This window comes from Helianthus annuus, chromosome 7, assembly GCF_002127325.2.
Source record: "Helianthus annuus cultivar XRQ/B chromosome 7, HanXRQr2.0-SUNRISE, whole genome shotgun sequence".
In the NCBI taxonomy this organism is placed as follows: Eukaryota; Viridiplantae; Streptophyta; class Magnoliopsida; order Asterales; family Asteraceae; genus Helianthus; species Helianthus annuus.
In genome coordinates, this window is record NC_035439.2 from 71,037,255 (window position 1) to 71,056,635 (window position 19,381).

The following is a 19,381-nucleotide window of genomic DNA, read 5'->3' on the forward strand; positions in this document are numbered from 1 at the left end:
CTCGGACAAACAACGAACCGGTCACAGAGGGTGGTACCATCATGTAACCTGGTCCTAAGAGAGTCCTAAGGTATATCTAAATCATACCATAACAGGTCAGATGAAGTCAAAGCAAAAGTCAAAGTTTTGCGACTTTCGGTTCCGAACCGAGTCAAAATAGCAAATGGTCGGATCAAACAAACTTAGGCTAGTTAATATACTTATTATCATGTTGTATGAGTGTTAAAACAGGTTACACGCCATCTACATTACTGATTATGCATAAAATCGCAAATTAGCATTCTGTTGACTTTTTCTAAGCAAGTTTGACTCGACATTCGGACTAGTTAGAGTGGGAATCAGAGGGTGCCCTTTTAGGGGTTTAATGCCCACATAATTACCAACATATAACTACCTTTGATTCGACAAACCACTGGACCATTTGTGATTTATCATTAAGTCAATCGTTAATTACGACAGATTGACTTTTAGGCTATATCTAAGCAAAACTTAACGAAGAAACGGTGGAGCATACTTACAAGAGTCCTATGCACGACCAAGGATGAGCAAAGAAGGCACTTGAGCTCCAGAAGTGATCAAGAAGACAGATTGGAGGTGTGAAGAACTTGTTGCAACAATGTGGCCTTTTATAGCAATCATAAGCCCTTAGATCATTGACATCAAGTGCTACAAGTGTTCTTGGATGATCACCAAGTGTCCCTGAGTGCTAGGGGTCGTTTAGGGGGTGCCCATGCTCTCATAATTGCTCAAAAAGTCGGTTAAAACAGCAAACAATGCTCCTGTCCGACTTTTCTGTAACTGGGGGCTGACGCGGCCCGCGTAAGAGATCACTTAACTCTTACGCGGGTCGGCTGAATCCTTCTGACAAGCCCATATCTTCTACTGACCATGCGGCCCACGTAAGATCACTTGGTTCGCTAACGCGGCCCGCCTGAGACCAATTTTTCAAGATTTTCAAATCTTTTGTAATTATTGCCCTGGCCTTTCGGTTTCGAAGGGGTAACTTTGCGTTTTAGGCCTCATTTATTTATGAATAAGGGCCTCGGAACTTTTACCCAACTTATTAACCCTTGGTTTATTTATTAATACCCGAAAAGTCTTAACTTTCAAAGTTTGACGCTTTTAACCCTTCACATACGAATTTGATCATAACTTTCTCGTTTTAAAACGGAACTTCGCGAAATTTATATCGTACATTCTAGTGAGCATAATTTACTACTACAAAGTCTCGGGTTTGTCAAAGGGTCACTCAGAGGTATAAGTTAAACATGTTGACACATTTAACCCCTGTAGTTTGTAATCTCTCACTTTCTTTCGCATTTCGTTCCGTACGATCCATGATTTATTCGTTTGAAGGTACGAGCATCATTTAGGGTTACTGTACAGTATATTTATCCCTCGTTGACATTTTTTTAACCCTCGAATTTATATACTTTCAATGTTTGTCAACTTTAGTCCTTTAATTAGTATTTAATACCACGTGTAAACTTATGACACGTGTCAATACATTATTGGACGCAAAATTTCGAGGTGTTACATCATTGTTGTTGAATGGATTTTGAGCTCCACTTGCTTCGCGATTAGTGCACTCCCTCTTGAAGTGTCCTTTTTCCCTGCAACGAAAACAAGTGACTTTAGATTTATCAAAACCTAAAGTAGAAACATTAGCTTCACGTAAATTATCTCTTCCTGTGATCTGCTTACATTTCTCAGCTCGTCTTAACACACTCGCCAAACACCATTTAATATCCATTAATTCCATCTCCTCAGCGTCAATTTGATCGTAATCCTCTTTTGTAAGCATTGGATTCCCGATCCGACCTGCAACAAAACTACCATATGATTCTAGCACCATTCCTAACAAAGACATGTGACTTTTCGCAGCTTCTTCAGAATAATCCTGATCATTTTCCAGATTTAGTACAATATTGCATTGTAGCTTCTTGCCATTCTTTGTTGGTGAAATGTTCGGATCAAAAGACGGAAATGGTGAGAAACTTGTGTTACTGTTTGATTCTTTTGATGAACTTCCATATGAGCTTTTAGCATTGAAAGCTGTCTCAACCTTTGGTGACATGTTGGTAGATTTGTCATTCAACCCTACTTTGTAATAAAGCCCGATGTCTTGTTCACCATCGAAGTCTTTCATTCTTGATATCTTTCTCTGTTCCATCTCCTGAGCCTCAATCTTTTCAATAAACTTGCTAAGTGTCAGATTACTAAAACCTTTCTTATTCCTTAGCATCATCAAGTATGTGCCCCAAGTTTCGTGTGGCAATGCATCAGCTAACTTCTCAATCAACTCCTCAATGTCTTTATTGATGCTCACCCTCTTCATGTTTACCAACAGATTGCAGTATCTTTCAATTATCTGTTTTGTGCTTTCAGTTTTCAACCCTCGAAATAGATCAAACTCTTTCTTTAGAAGCGATTTTTTGTTCTTTATCATCTCTTGACTACCAACAAACTTTGATCTTAAAGCTTTCCAGATCAAATAAGCACTACCATTATGTTGCAACAAGACTAAGATGTCTTCTTTTACAGCTTGTTGTAGCAGACTTAGCATCATTTTTTTCATTTTTGTATTTCTTTTTATCATCAGCACTCATATCCTTGATAGCAATCTCCTCTTCATCGTCATTCGTCGGTCTAACGTATTTTGTCTCAACGCATTCCCAAGCATCTAAATAGGTTGCTTGAACCCAGTTTTCGAAATGTCCTTCCCAGCCTTTATACTCTTCGATGTTCATGAGCTTAGGCGGTTTTTGCATAGTCCCCGTTTTATTTTCCATCATTGTCTGCTGAGTAACTGTGATCGGGGTAGCAAAAGCGTTATAAAATTCCTCTTCCGTGTTACGGATTTTCAAAGTTATCACAAACAGTTCAGTTCAAACGGAATTATGTTCCAAACAAAATCACTTTGATGCGGAATTACTGTTTTCAAACGAAATTACTTTCAAACCGGAATACCCAATACAAACTGGATTAGCCTAGAAACGGAATTACCCTAATTCCGTTTGAGGAATTACCCTAATTCCGTTTGAGAATAACGACCTTTCACACGGAATTATTATTCCATGCGGAATAAACAAACGGAAATAGACCTCTGAAGCGAAATCACTAATTCCGCGTGAATCTCACAAACGGAATTACACTCTTGAAACGGAAATAGCTAATTTCATTTGAACTTTGAAGCGAAATTAACTTTCTAGAGTGGAATTAACTCTAATCTCATGCGAAATTACGCTGATGTCATCATCTCGATGTAAAAATTGTCAAATTGATCAAGATATAGGCCGATTTTAGTTCTGAAACTTTCTAGGGTTTGTTAATACACAAAAGCGCACATGATATTAGAAAATCAAGACATTTTGACCGTGAAAACAGGTTTAATTTGAAAAAGAAGGTGTAGAAATCAGAATTTGCAGCTGAATTGGTATGAACTCTTCTTCCTGAGCTCTGATACCACTTGTAGGATCGTTTTCGGACCCTAACGAGTCGTTCAGAAGAGTTTATGCTCAGAATGAAAGGCGGAAACAGACATTCTGAGGTCAATTCAGCAAGATATACTCATTAAATGTCGTATTTATTGATTTGATGACAATTTACAGCGAGTCGACACTTCGGCAGCACTTCGTTGCACAAACCAAAAAAGTTCTACTTAATTTCGCTTGGAGTGGGGTATTTATAGTGCCATGATTCCGTTTGAAAGTGTTCCAAGCGGAATTAAGATTCCAAGCAGAACTTAATTCCGCACGGAATTACCATAAGCACATTTCAAACGGAATTAACCTCCCAAGCGGAATTAACTCTATCTCGAACTACGTGCCCTGTTCTAACATTCTAAGACAAGACTCGATACAAGACGAAGTCGACAGACGCATGCACTAACAAAAAGCTTATAGATATACCCACCTCAGAGAAGAATCTATTCAGTGAAAGCTTTGCCATCTGTGGTTTTGGCAGGATTTTTATTATAATAATGATAGTAATAAAGTAACCATCTTTTTCAGTTACTGTGTGTATTTACTGTTTTGTTTAGCTTTATCAATTCTAGGGTGATAGACGTCCCATCTTCCAAGTTTGGCGTTTTTTTAAATGGCGTTATGTAGACCAAGATGATAAAATACAATATCAGAGAAAATATTAAGCAGGAAAAATATTTTTTTATTATTTTTGGCGTTTTGTAAGCAATAACTTTTTGTAGTATTTTTTTTGTCGTTTTGCAACTAAATAGAGAAATATAGAATTTGATTATCTTAAGAAAAAAAATATTACACAGAAGAAAACCAACCAATAAAAAAAGTTATAACTCCTCGTCAGAAGGTACTTTATCCGAGAAGTATCCATCATTTCCGTCGTCTTCTTCTTCCTCGGAGTCTTCATCTAGACTTTCATCCATGTCATCACCTTCACTTTCATCAGCTTCTTGTTCCTGAAGATTCTGAAGCCTCCATTTGAACATGTCCTGCATCAACGCCATTTTTGAGTCCATGTCTGTGTTCAAATAAGTTGCGTTGTTTAATTCTTCCATGAACCCAAGCCCCTTCTTTGTCATGATGTTTTCAAGTAGGTAGTCTTCCTACTCTCCGCTTTCGTATATAACGGTCACCATGTCTGTTTCATCATCAAAACGCCATGATGTCATGACAGGGTCCGATTTTCCATCTGCTTTGACTGGTCCAAATTTCCTTGTTAATGTTTTCATAAGCTTATGTGTTTCATGACATTCATTATCCAGAGCGATACTAAGCGATAGGATAGCCCTCTGTACCTCTTCTTCCATCTTAAAAATTGCTTTGATCGTCCTAACATACACCCTCCTTCTGTTATCAAAACGTAGGACGAATCGTCTGATTGCCAGAGTGTATCTCCACCAAACAATGGTTTCCATTTTTAGCGTTTTGGTTAAACTTGGCGTTTTTGGTAAAAGATGTTTTCGCAGAATGATAGATTGAAGTGATTATGGAAGCGATGTTTAACGTCATTTATATAATGATGTTTTTAGCGCGTAATTTAGGAGGGAATTTCTTCTAATAAATGTTAATAACTGAATTTCGGTTACTGTGTTGTTTCCTCTTCCTGTAATCTCCAACGCGTTTTATCACTAATTTTTTGCGTTTTGTATTCAATGGCGTTTTATTTGTTTTGAATGGCGTGTTATCATTTTTTGGTGGCGTTTTGAATTTGAGCGGTAAAAGACCCTTTTACCCTTAATGAAGCGCGTCTACTTAATAGAATTGGTGTTATTTACGATAACGCCACCGCGCCAATCTAGTCCATAGATTGTTTTGACCTGACGATCAATAACCGTTCTCACCGTTCTCACACTTTCCCCTGTTTTCTCTAAATCCTAACCCTATATATATCTATATCTATACTATATTAATAAGCATATCCAAAGGACATCTTAAGGTCATTAAAATTTCCTTAAAACACCTTTAATGCATAATGTACATCCCACTAAAGCAAAACAACATTTACTATCCCAATTATACCCTTTTAGTCACTGAAACAAAAAACACGGACACAAATTAGGGTTTCACAAATATCCTCATTCTTATCCGCCTCCGTTTCTCTCTTCTCCTCTTGGCGATTCAGAAACACCAAGCTATCTTCACCAGATCTATTTGAGATTTTGCTTTTTTTCGGCTGCTATTGATGGTGGTTGTCTGGTTAAGTTGGCATTCTGACCACTCGACAACCGTAAGGTAAGATTTACTGTTGATTGTGGTTATTTCCTTTGAAGATTTGATTGTTATTTCCTATGAATATGTGTTCACCACAGATCGACGGAGAAGAGGTGCAACTGACACTTTTAGATCTACGGCCCCCAAACCCTAATGCGTTCAAACATTCAGATCTGGTATAAGGTAAGATTTGTTGTTGATTGTGGTTATTTCCTTATGAAAATTTGATGATTTAACATGTGCTCACCACAGATCGACGTAGAAGAGATGCCACAGACACTTTTAGATCTACGGCCCCCAAACCCTAATGCGTATAAGGTAAGATTTTTTGTTGATTGTGGTTATTTCCTTTGAAAATTTGATGATTTAACATGCAACTGAGCTTTTAGATCTGCTGCTCACAAACCCTAACACGGTCAAACTTTTAGATCTGGTATAAGGTAATTAATCGATTGTTTAGTTGATTTTTGTGTCGACCCATGTTTTAAATTTTGAGTTTAATTGTTTTTGATTGAAGAGTTTTTATGGGATTTATGGTGGCTCAGGTGTTGGAGGGTAACCAACCGGTTTTGATGTTCTACCTAGCCACTGTGGATTTCACATCTTGTAGAGTAATTCGATAAAATAATTTAAAATAGTTCGAATTTGTTCCCTGTCTAAGATCTAGGGTTTTATTGTAGCTTTTGAAGTTAGCAGATTTAATTCATACGATTCTATTGGAGCAGGTGATGAGTTTGTTGCAAAACATGACTTAATGAAGATGAATCATGTGGTTTGTTCGAAGCCTAGGCAAGTCAACCTCTTCAGTTCCACCTTGAACGGGCCTGCTATGAATTGAAGATGACAAATGTGGTATATGTTCTTTAATTCAGGGTTTTATTTCCGTAAAGAAGTTTGTTTTTTTACTCTGAAATGAATTATTATGTGTATCTTGCAGCTATCAGCCAGCTGGACTTATATGAATATAATTCAGGCCCAGACTGAGCTTGAATTTATGCACAATATTTCTGAGGAGGTCTGCTCTCAGTTACATTCTTGAAAGTGCTCCGTTCAATGATAGCCAAAAATGGTGTAAGAAAATCACTACTTGTAGCACCAATGCCAACTGCTTCAACAAGTCAATTTCTTGGAAATAACGAGTGTTTTGAGCCCTACACTTCCAATATCTACAGCCGTCGGGTTTTAAGGTAGCTAATTTCTGTTACATAAAAAGATATAAAAGAATAATATAAAACTTTAACCAGTTATTTTCGTCTGCAGTGGTGAGTTTGTTGTGGTGAACAAGCATTTGCTGCATGATTGATAATCTCACTAAGGTAATGGAGATCTCTGATTGATAATCTCACTAAGGTAATGTTTTAAAATGTTATCATTGCTCTAAGACAGGTCATTTTTGATATGGGTCAAAACGGGTTGGGGTGGGTTATTGACCCGAATTTTTTATATCCATTTCCTAATAACTTTGTGACAAAAGATAAGATATTTAGTATAATACAAAACAATATGGATGTAGCAATCTAAACCTTTAGGATGATCTGTGCAATGACAAATATATTTTCTATTCCTTTAAAATACGTGTATTTATTTTTGTGATCTGGACTTAACATTTTAATCTATTGTTATGTTACGAGGATCAGAGTATATCCCGCTAATTGGATCGGATGATGCAAGATACACTTTGTTGGGAGTGCCCAACTTTGAATAATGAAGCGACTTCTTTTTTAATCGAGCCGAGCTTATAAAAAGTGAATTTGGATCGAGTCGGTGAGATATCGAAGGAGATTATGTCGGTTCGAAAGACGATCGAGCGGGTGAAGCTTGTGACGATGGAAGCTCAGATGGTTGAAAATTCTTTAGGCATACATGGAGATGAGATATTGTATGTTGGCGATTGTATATACCCAGATGTAAGTGTTTCTAAAGTACATCTTCATTGACGGACAACCTTAATTTGTCTGCTAATTTTTTCTGGTAGTTCAGTGATGCAACTATGCAAGTGCTATTTCAGATCTTTACAATTATGAACCATGGAATCATTTAATTCAAAAACTCTTCTCAAATATTTGCCGTCTTGCAGGTGAATCAAACTGTTACCAAGGGTGAATAGCAGCTCATCGAAGGTGAATGGCAAATGACTTGGAGTTCACAGGTTGGTTTTTTACATGTACTTTTGGATAATGATAAAGTTATCATGTAAGAATTTTCTTTTATATCATTGTTGAAGGGAAATTGAGACATTTAACACAATCCATAAAATTATTTTTCTTAGATAGTCACAGGTAGTTGGACAGAGAATGCAGCCAATGCGCGATTAACACCCGGTCTAGCAGTTCTTGGCTTGTTGATTGGACCAGTACCCATGCGCGATACACTGGTGTACACGGCCAGAATATCACCGTAGCAAAGGAGAGGTGAGCCGGTGTCTCAAGAACTGCTAGACCGGGTGTTAATCACGCATGGGTACTGGTCCCATCAGTAAGCCAGAAACCAGTTAAATGGTAAACCGTTGTAAATAATTGTTACCGACTTTAACAAATTGATGATCTTGTATCAGGTATTTGCCATCTCAGACGGTAGCTAATGAAGTAGCATTCCAGCAGCATGCGGATTCGCCAATGACGATTTCTAGGAATATAACTGAAAGTGATCATGAGATGTCAGTGGATGATAGAAGTGGTTTGGATTCAAAGGAGTTATTAACGGTTCCGGATAGTAACGCGGGTGAGCTGGCGGTGGTCCCCATGAGGAAGCCAAAGGGAGCTGAGGTGGCACAACGCAGGATTCGTCGTCCGTTTTCTGTTTCCGAAGTGGAAGCTTTAGTCAAAGGTGTTGAGAAGCTTGGAACAGGAAGGTATAATATTATCATTACGAGTTTATATGAAACCTCAATAAAAAAAGAAACAGGATGACAGATTTTTCAGCCGTTTAATTTCTAAACCTAATGCCAGTGAGTTAATTTCTAAACCATAAAAATCGTTTTGTAAATAAGCCTATCTTGAAGTTGGTATGGGTATACTATTTAAACCAGTGTCGTTCTCGGTAGTTACTTAGCGATGATGACAGTTATATTTTTCTGGGCGGCTTATAAACAGACTTCTTTCCAGTATGTGATTTAATTAGTGGGCTGGGCCGGGCTGGTTGGGTATCGATTAAAACGGGTCGGGTTGCTTGGCTCGAAACACTTGTAATTTTTTTTTTTTGCAAATGAATCCGCAGCGTACAAATGAATCAGTTGTTTATAACTTATATAACTAAACAAGATAACCAAGCTGTGCGGTCAGCAGTATTAAAATATTTGTTATAAAATTACATCATACATTAAGACCGTGGGGTATGGCGGGGCTTGGGTTGGGGCTTGGTTGACATGTGGAATGGGAAAAAAAACCCACGCCCATGGGGTATGGTGGGGCTTGGGTTGGGGGCATGAGTTGACACATGGCCATTGAGAGCCTGCCATGTCACCTTGCTAGCCCGCCCCACGCCCGGCTTCAAACCCACGCCAAAGGGGGCGACGCCCAAACCCAAGCCCTAACCCAAGCCCCCGGGGTGGTGGCTTGGGCGTTTTCACCCAACCCACGCCCCAACCCAAGCCCCATACCCAATGGCCTAAAGGGTTTATTACTCCCAACAGTTTTTAAACATCAACCCCTCCCTATTTGAAAAGTATGTTTGAGTAACATTCAAGTCAACTTTATGTGAAATGTAAACAGTCTGGTGGACAGTCGAACCTGGTTTCTTAGGAAGAAGAGACGGACTTTCATCGAACGCAGCATGGATCGACTTCGCTTGCCTTCCATTTCGTGGGAATCATCTTTGGCATACTTTGAATCTAAAGGTTTAGATGTGCAAGACATGGTTACACTCCTAGGTAAGCCATCTATTCTAACAATATTGTTCCTATATTTATAACACACTGATAATTACTTGCAAGTCAAGCATGCTGATATTATGATCACGAAAGACCAAACTCTAAATATTGCCAGAACCGCACTCTTTAGTCACACATTTTTTTATAACTTCTCAATAAAATTTATAACTTTTAGGAGCACATATGATGGGAAGAGTTCGATGCATTAACATTCATGATCGCCTATACAACTTCAACAACACTGGAAAACCGACCCCACAATGGAAGAATCTACATTGAGTTACTTAAGGAACGGATGCCCTCCAAAGACGAGGCTGGGTCAACCTAACCCGCTCATAAACTTAAACCCGAGCAACCTGGACCAGTTCTTTACCAACTCCTACTACTCGCAAGTGTTGACCAATAAAGTTGTTTTAGGCGTCGACCAACAGCTTCGCTATGGGGGTGACACGTATGTTAAGCGATGAATATGCTTCGCCGATTCCAGATTTTAAGCTGCAGTTTGCTTTTTCAATGGCTGGGATGGGTGGGCTTAAGGTTATAACTGGAACTGATGGTCAGATCCGACTCAACTGTCGAATGGTTAACAAGTAGATTGATTGTGGTTATTTTGTTATTAATAAATAGTTGGATTGTGTTTCATTAATGAAAATCAAAATCTAATTCTCTGCTGCTGATATATAAGAACTATAATGAGTTCTTTAATTCTATGTTTACAAGTTGTATATTGCTTCAGTTATAAGTTTTCAAACAGGATGAAAGTCGTCTGGAATGTATTAAAATGCATAAAATCCTCCTAAATCCCATATTAAAAAAAGTTAAATTAGTTTTGTGATAATATTGTTCTTGCAGTTATATTAGTTATTTATAAATTCAATAAAAATTTAAAAAAAAAGTTGAGTTTCGACTCACGCTAATAAACCAAACAATCGTTAAACGCCATAGAAAGTTACATCAAGAGCTACATCGATAGAGAGATTCTCAAGTCAAATAAAGTCAAACCTATCGCTATTGTTTTTGGTCAACTACTCAATTTACTGTCATAATAATGCATCTTACTTTTTCATCCTTTTATCATCACACGTAAAAAAAGTTGTTTTTTCTTCTCCATTTTATGTTACATGCTTCCGATTTTTCGCCATCCTTTTAATAGTTCTTCCTTATATGTGGTGGTGTGCCATATCAACTTCAACTTCGGTTTAAACTGTTAGCTATTTTTTAAACCAAACCGACATGAAAACTCATCATTTTAGATTACAAAAGTAATAATGCAGTGTGGCTTAGTTTAAACTCTTAGCTTCTTAAGAAAAACAAGTTAGGCGGATTGATTTGATTAGTTTTGAGCTTATGGTTGTGCTTTTGTTGGCTTGGCGCAGTTCAGTTTGTTTACATCTTTTTAAAAATCTTTAAATCCCCATGACCGGTTTTGAAGTATCTTAACCAAAAATTTAGATTTTAGTTACGACCCAACTGAACTGAACCTTCTCATGCACACCATTAGAATTATTAACAAGTGTTGTGTTTTCCGTTGCATCGCGAATTTGGTTTTGGTTATGGCTCAAAATCGAACCTCCCCGTACATAGCCCTAAACTCACCAACCTAATTGATATGTTTCCCGCCGCATCGCGCGGGTAAATGACTAGTATATATATATATATATACGTATAAAGTGTATTGTATAATTGGCCTTAACGTACATTACGTACGCGATTAGAAATCACATGTTCTATGAAAAAAACACATACGTAAAAGTGGAAAATCGCATGTTGATATATCGCACGTTGAAAATACAATCGTGTACTCAATGTACATTAAGCCATTTTGTACGTTAACTTGCCTCTCTCTCTCTCTCTCTACATATATATATATACATATATATATATATATATAAGGCCAGGATTTAGAGAAAACGGGCGGAAAGTGTGAGAACGGTGAGAACGGTTGTAGATCGTCCGATCAAAACAAACTATGGACTAGATTGGCGCGGTGGCATTTTCGTAAATAACTTAAATTTTATTACGTGGATGCGCTTCATTAAGGGTAAAAAAGGTAAAACATCATTTTTCACATAAAACGCCGTTGAAATATAAAACGCCAACTAAATCCAAAACGCCAATTTTATCACTGCGTAGGTTTTTTCTGTGTTTTTATTTAAGCTCCCTGGCTACAAAAACGCCATAAAATGTATAACGCCATAATATATAAATGCCACTCCTTACATCCGGATAAATGTTAATTGCATTTATTGATATAAAACAATATCTCGTCTAAACTACGCGCCAAAAAAATCCTATAAATAGAAACGTCTCGCCACCTTCCGTTTGTCACACCAAAAAAACATACAAAAAACACAATGGTTCCTAAAAATACAACTCAATGTAAAACGCCAAAAAGTTGAGAGAAATCAACTATGGCAAACATCTTTTCTTTGATACTCAGTAATGTTCTGTATGAAGTTTCGCTGAATGATTTGTTAGGTGAGGGGAGTAAGATTTTGCTGCATGAGATGGACAAAATTCAAGAAAGAGGACTGATGACACCCATATGTCATTTTGTCTTCTTTGTTCTTGAAGAAGGTTTGGATGAGTAGAAGAGACCTATGCCAGTGAATGCTACTTTGGCCTCGATGATTATAAGGAAGATGACGGGCAGATAGTGTGACATCTGTGCCTTTTCGACCATCAAACAAATACAAAATAAATGAAATATTGTGTTTCATACTTGGGATTTGTATAAATATGTGTATCATTTGCACATATCAATTCTTGTTCGATTTCGAGCTTTAAATCGCTTTCTGGAAGGTTATACACGAACTGATACGTAAACGTAATCAGTCTAATGCGACAAACACTCCGGAACAGTGACATAGGCTTAACATACCTTAAATAACCCTTACATAACTTAGAAATAAGTTTTGGATGGTTTGGTGTGTCGAAATCAAGTTTATTCGATCGTAGGGACTATTTGCCTCAACCTGCGAAAGTCTGTTGATTCATACTGTAACGAACATTCCGGGACTTGATCATAAGTTAAACATACCTTAAATATCCTTTACATGGCTTAGAAATAGGCTTTGAGGGGCTCGGTATGCGAAAATAGACTAAAAGGGTCAAAAAGTGCATAAGTTTGCATTTTCGCGCAAATCTTACCTTCTAAACATATCCGGATATCCAAAAATTGTTGTAATCATTAAAATATCTTATTTTAATTATTAGAATACTAAAATACTATTCGTCGCTTAATTTGAATCGTTTTCGTGTCTGTTCAAGTTTTCGTCGTAATTACCCGAATAACGCAACCGTACGACCAAACAAACCGACATCCGAGATACTTTTGAGCATATTTCATGTTCCCTATACTTTAACTTCATTGTAGAGCCTTGAAATAGGGTTAACGGGGTTTAAACGCATCAAAAATAGCCTAAACGAGTTGCAGGGACCAAACCTGACAATTTAGCAAACTTTCTGGAACTGGGTAGGTGGTGGCGTCGCGCCACCACTATGTGGTGTTGCTGTGGTGGCATCCCACAGCCTCATCTAGACAGAAAATGCCTTTTTGACACCCAGGTTGAATTTCAGGGGCTTTAGTGTAACTTTTTCAATACCGTGTGTTGGTTTTGGACACCCTAGTATTCCAAAACTATGTGCCTTACATGTACGGTCCAGATTGAAGTTCAATTATCGAGGAACGATCCGAACGGTTGTCTAAAATCTATATAAACCCACTTGATTCACTTCATCTTCCTCACATTTGATCTCAATCTTCTTCTCTAAGTTGAAGCTCTCCTTGTGAAGCTTCATAGCTGAGAATTTTTTAGTTCAAATTTTCATTGCTTAGACCCTTTATAAGTTTCTTTCGTGCTTGTTATTGTTTTTCAAGCATGAAAGTCAAATAGTGTTTGACTTTCTGCTTTGACCAGTCTTTGGTCAACACAAAGTTCGTTTGAACTTTGCAACGTGAGCGTAATCACGATGGTTATAGTCCCTTGTAACTATACCTACTGATTACCACGTTAATTAGGTATAGTGACGAGTCATAGTTTCAGTCAAAATATGCGTTTTTGCGTATTTTGCAACCAAACTATTCTTGGGTATCAAACCCTTTGTTTTGATATCAAACTTGTTTTCTAACTTAGTTAAACATGTTTTAACATGTTTAGTTCGTCACCTTTAGTTTAGTGCTTATATAGGGTCGTAAGATAAGCGGTCTAAACAACCACTTAGACTTTCGAACCCGACCTGTTTGGTCGATCATTAGGATCCGACCAAGCATATATTGTGACCATAGTTGTATAGGGAACAATCTTCCGAGGTTATACCTTATGGTCACTACGTTTAGTTAGTTGTATGATAGGTAGTTTATATGCCTTAGGAAAATGACCAAAATGCCCTTTTTACGCATAATTTCATTTTAAGCATATGTAACCTAAATTTTGACATTTAAACTGAGTAGGAAATATTATTAGACTTGTTGAGGCATATAAAACTTGTCATAGGACTAGTTAGGCGGTCCGAACGCGTTTTACGCGAACGACGCGTTAAAGTAGCGTAAGCTACCTTAATGGGTCGTAACGGGTCGTAAGCACCTAGGATAGGTTCCGTTTTAGAATGTAGGCTTTGTTAAACAATATTATATGAGTTCCAACACTCATTTGGCTTGCAAGACCTCATTCTATCCGATCTTCCGATTTAAGTCTGGTTTATTAACGTAGTTACCTATATTAGGTGCCGATTGATTCTGTGATCCTTCTAGCTTTGCTTGGTTGTTATTTCAAGACATCTAAGCATTCTCAAGTGAGTACATAGTTCCCCTCTTTTACCATCTTAAACTGTTTTGGGGTGATTCATATGTGCTAAACGATTTCGAGTTTTCTAAACAAATAATATGGTTTATATTAAACTATTTGAACTGTTTGAACCATTTGGAACTGTTTGATCTATGTGAACTATTTGAACTGTTTGAACCATTTGGAACTATTTGATCTACGTGAACTATTTAAACCTTTGGAACTATTTGATCTATGTGAGCTATTTGAACTATTTGAACCATTGGGTTAGGGAAGTGATTAGGTAATGGGGTGGGTGTAATGTGATAAAAGCATGGTGGATACGCCGCTGGTACTTCGTATATATAAGTGCTTTTAACACATCATATATCGTTGCGTTATCTAGATCACTTGGGCAAATGTTTTCAAAACGAAGTTACATTACAAGGTTTTTCTAACAATATAAACCACTTGAGTTTTATTACAAAAATGATTTACGATCTGGGTTTACATAAACAAATGTTTTGAGTTAAGATTCATCGCATCGAGGTTTTATAAACTATAACAAATATGTTTTGACTTGGTTATTTCAATATACAATACAAACATTTTACAAAACTAGGTTTTCTAATATTGATTAACGAAGTTGTTCGAGTTATTTCAACATGTAAACGAGCCATGAATCTGACACTCACACAAAACCTATTTACTCGCCCGCATTTTTATCGTCACGTATTTTCACATATGTTACATGTACCATAGTTGATGATGTTTGATGATGATATTGGTGCATGCTCACATAGGAATGGACGAGGCCTTAGTGACTTAATAATAATGAAAGTCAATTTGTTCATGTTTTGTTTCTAATTTCAATACAATGTAATAAACTTAATTCAATAAAACGAAACTTTAAACCATGTGTTGTGAAACAATGATTCTGTTACGACACTCCCCGATGTTTCCGCCGCGCTTTGTTGTTTTAACGCGGTCGGGGTGTGACAGAAAAGTTGGTATCAGAGCTCATGGTTATAGGGAATTAGGTTATTAGTAATGCTTTGTCCTAGACTATAACCTTCCTAGGACCCTAACACAAGTTATCTTGTGTTTAGTCTTAAAACAATATCGTTGCCTATCTTTAGGTGACAACCACAACAAGAACACAAATTACGAATCCGACTTCAAAACTAATCATCTCTTCTTAGAAGATTTGTTATAAGGTTTTGAACCTTCAAAGTTTTCAAAATCTCATCAAAGTTTGGGTCTTATTAATGTGAATACGTGCAATCTGGAAGGGTGGGTGCCTGTATCCCGAGTTTTTCTGTCTAAGGATAGAGTGTTCGTACAAATCCACATAATCAGACCAGTCACTCTTACCAGGGAACTCTTGGGGTGAGTGTCCAGTTATAGGCTAAAGCATGTCTTCGCGATACATTATGAGGACCTATTTACTTTGTTCAGCTTTTGTGCGTCGTTTGTTTGCCTCGTGGTACGAACAAATGACCATCATCCATGCTTTTTGATCGGTAATTGTAACATTCTATTCTTACCCAATGTCATCTCACTCGTTTCCTCTCATGTTTCCCCTTTTAGAATGCCTCCTCGACGTGACAATCAGATGCCTAATGCCGAACTGGCAGCTATCATTACGCAGCAAATGGTTGCTGCACTCCCAAACATCATTGCTCAAGTTAACCAAGTCTATAATAACAACAATAACACTCCATGTAACTTCAAAACGTTCAACTCAGCTAAGCCATCAAAATTTTCTGGGTCTCAAGGAGCAACTGCACTCCTGTGAGAGTCTAGAAAGCACCTTCAGACTTGTTCAGTGTCCAAACGAGTGAAAGGTTGAATTCGCATCTAGTGTCTTTGAGAAACGAGCTTTAACATGGTGGAATGGTGTGATGACAGATAGGGGTGCTGATGTAGCACTGGCTCAAACCTGGGAAGAGCTTCGAGCTCTAATGATGAAGGAATTCTGTCCTCATCATGAAATCAGGGCAATTCAACGATCTTAAGCAAGATAGTAGTGAGCATTGAGCCTACACGGATCGATATGAAGAATTAAGTCTGTTATGCCCAACCATGGTTACGCCTTTGGATAAGGAAATTGAAAAGTATATCGATGGCCTCCCTGACCCACTACAAGATATTGTTACTGGTACCAACCTTACTATAGTTAGACAGGCCATTGAGCTATCCGCTACCCTGACTGGATCACAGATCAGGAAGAGTAAACTTTTCTGAAAAGGCGATAAGAAACCGACCGATGAATCGAAACCAAAGGATGAGCAGACTGAATCCTCCAAGACGTCAAAAAAGCGAAAGGCTTCTCAGAACTTCGCCGTGGTTGCTCACAATGATCAAGCTGTCCCCAACCAACTAGCTCAACCCTCTACTAAGAAGCCATACAACGGGACTACACCCCTGTGCAACCAATATAACCTTCATCATCATGCTAGTGTGAAATGCCGCAGATGCCTAAATTGTGGACTTATAGGTCATACAGCTAGGGTTTTCCGAGCTGCAACTGCACCAAATCAAGCTGACAACAATCCTGCTCAAGCTCGTTTTCCACCAGGTTCTTGCTACAACTGTGGCGAGAAGGGCCATTTCCGAAAAAATTGCCCAAAACTTGCTAATGCGAATCCAGCACAGGGATGAGCATTTGACCGACTGGAAGATGATGCTGTTTAGAACAATCGAGCTTTATATATTATTTTCTTTTGTTATCAAGGTCTATGAAACAGTTATTTTTGTCTATAAATAAATCTTTTATTTACATTGCAATGTACAAATGTGATTACATGTATGAACGACATATCCCCTACGATACCGACAATCAAGGAACCGTGTTCCTTGTAAAACAAACTACTCCCAAAATTCTTCCATTTTATGATCACTTGCGATCTCCACGAAAATCCTAAGTACCCGTTTCTTCCAAGGAAACGAAGTACAAGGCGCAAGTTACAACTCTGGACGAATACCCAAAGTACCACTATAAATCCTTAATAGGGTACCTAATTGTACTTCCGTAAGCCCTTGATTGGTCTTACATATTGTACCTTCCCGACTTCACGATATTTTACACAGCATATGACTTCAAAAGATTGTGCATGTTTTCAAAAATCTCATACATATTTTCAAAATCATCTCTCATGATTTTAAAAACATTTCATAAAAATGTTTACGTAATATACTTAGTACGTAATTTCAAAAGCATTACAAAAAGGTTTTCCAAAATCATATTTTTTTTAAAAACAAATCTTAGCATAGCTTTCAAAAAAAAAACACAGTCTTACTCGTATGTTGCCTTAACATACGTAACACGCGAATTCCAAGAACCCCCTGCTTCACACGCCGACTTAGCATGCTTAGCATAATGATTTCCAGGATCCGTTTGCTTCATATGTTGTCAAAGCATATCTAACACCTTGATCTCATAAACCTTATGCTTCGTATGTTGTCATAGCATACCTAGTACAAGATTCCTAAACTCTTCCCGCTAAACGAACTTCAAATCCTTATAGGATCTTCTTCTTAGTTAGATCCTTGTTGATGTTTAAAGCGCAAAATCGAATTCTTATAAGATCATCCTATCTTTACAGATAGATTCTTGAGGACGTTGAAGTCCATTGACTGGGTTCCTTGTATACCTTGAATACCCATGTAAAAATCGACAACAAGTTAATAACAATTATTAACAAACTGATAACAAATTAATATCCAAGTGAACAATTATGTGCTTATGTGTATATGTGTTGACCTAATCAAAGTTATCTCGAGATTGTTCAACAAATTCTATCCCCTTCACATTATAAAACAAACTGTGCGAACTGTGCAAGGAACTACGTAATTATGGATGCATACATAATTATGGAATTTAGTGCACAGAAATCACAGCAAGTTTTGTCATGTAACTAAATTAAACTCTATTCATTTCCACTTCTGATGAAGAACCCATTGAGTAAAATGAATCATCCGTTCATTTTCACTTCTGAAGAATATCCATCGAGGGAAATGAATATCCTTTCGATTATTCCTTCATTTCCACTTCTGACGAAGAACCAATTGAGGAAAATGAATCATCCATTCATTTTCGCTTCTGAAGAATATCCATCGAGGGAAATGAATATCCTTTCGATTATTCCTTCATTCCCACTTCTGACGAAGTACCTGTTGAGGAGAATGAATCATTCATTCATTTTCGCTTCAGGAGAAATATCCTTTGGAAACGAATAACCTATTCATCTTACATTTCCACATCTAACGAAGAATCCATTGGAGAAAATGAATCATCCATTCATTTTTTGTTTTAAAGTATACCCACGGGGAAATGACAAGATTATGCCTTGCATATCTTTGATGGGTTACTCTACGCAAATAGATGACACCCTAGATTCCATGCAAGACAATTATTTAACACAACGACACAGACAGACTCCTACGAATAAACTTCGGGACGAAATTTCCTAAAGTAGGGGAGACTGTGACATCTGTGCCTCTTCGATCATCAAACAAATACCAAATAAATGAAATATTGTGTTTCATACTTGGGATTTGTATAAATATGTGTATCATTTGCACATATCAATTCTTGTTCGATTTCAAGCTTTAAATCGCTTTCTGGAAGGTTATACGCGAACTGATGTGTAAACGTAATTAGTCTAACACGACAAACACTCCAGAACAACGACATAGGCTTAACATACCATAAATAACCTTTACATAACTTAGAAATAAGTATTGGATGGTTTGGTGTGTCGAAATCAAGTTTATTCGATCGCAGGGACTATTTGCGTCAAACTGCGAAAGTCTGCCGATTCGTACTGTAACGAACGTTCCAGAACTTGATCATAAGTTAAATATACCTTAAATATCCTTTACATAGCTTAGAAATAGTCTTTGAGGGGTTCGGTATGCGAAAATAAACTTATGTGGTCAAACAGGGACTAAAAGCGTCAAAAAGTGCATCAGTTTGCATTTTCGTACATATTTTATGTTCTGAACATATCCGGATATCCAAAAAAAAAATTTAATCATTAAAATATCTTATT

At 37.4% G+C, this 19,381-nt stretch overlaps 1 protein-coding gene across 7 annotated transcripts; it reads left to right on the forward strand.

The window, feature by feature from the left end:
• Positions 1-5,552: 5,552 nt before the first annotated feature.
• LOC110867871 (telomere repeat-binding protein 3-like) lies at positions 5,553-10,237 on the forward strand. 7 transcript variants are annotated; one of them, XR_004861861.1, is made up of 13 exons: positions 5,553-5,711; positions 5,789-5,873; positions 5,943-6,008; positions 6,080-6,130; positions 6,236-6,301; positions 6,416-6,542; positions 6,628-6,877; positions 6,951-7,040; positions 7,328-7,597; positions 7,768-7,839; positions 8,245-8,541; positions 9,401-9,558; positions 9,734-10,237. XR_004861861.1 is itself a non-coding variant. In XM_035975099.1 (5 exons), the coding sequence occupies exons 3-5, from the start codon at positions 8,306-8,308 to the stop codon at positions 9,835-9,837; spliced, it is 498 nt and encodes a 165-aa protein (XP_035830992.1). In that variant the 5' UTR covers positions 7,243-7,597; positions 7,768-7,839; positions 8,245-8,305; the 3' UTR covers positions 9,838-10,237. The 7 variants fall into 7 exon arrangements, 1 of the variants encoding a protein (XP_035830992.1); XR_004861860.1 differs by having other exon boundaries at positions 5,943-6,130; XR_004861862.1 differs by lacking the exon at positions 6,236-6,301.
• Positions 10,238-19,381: the final 9,144 nt, after the last annotated feature.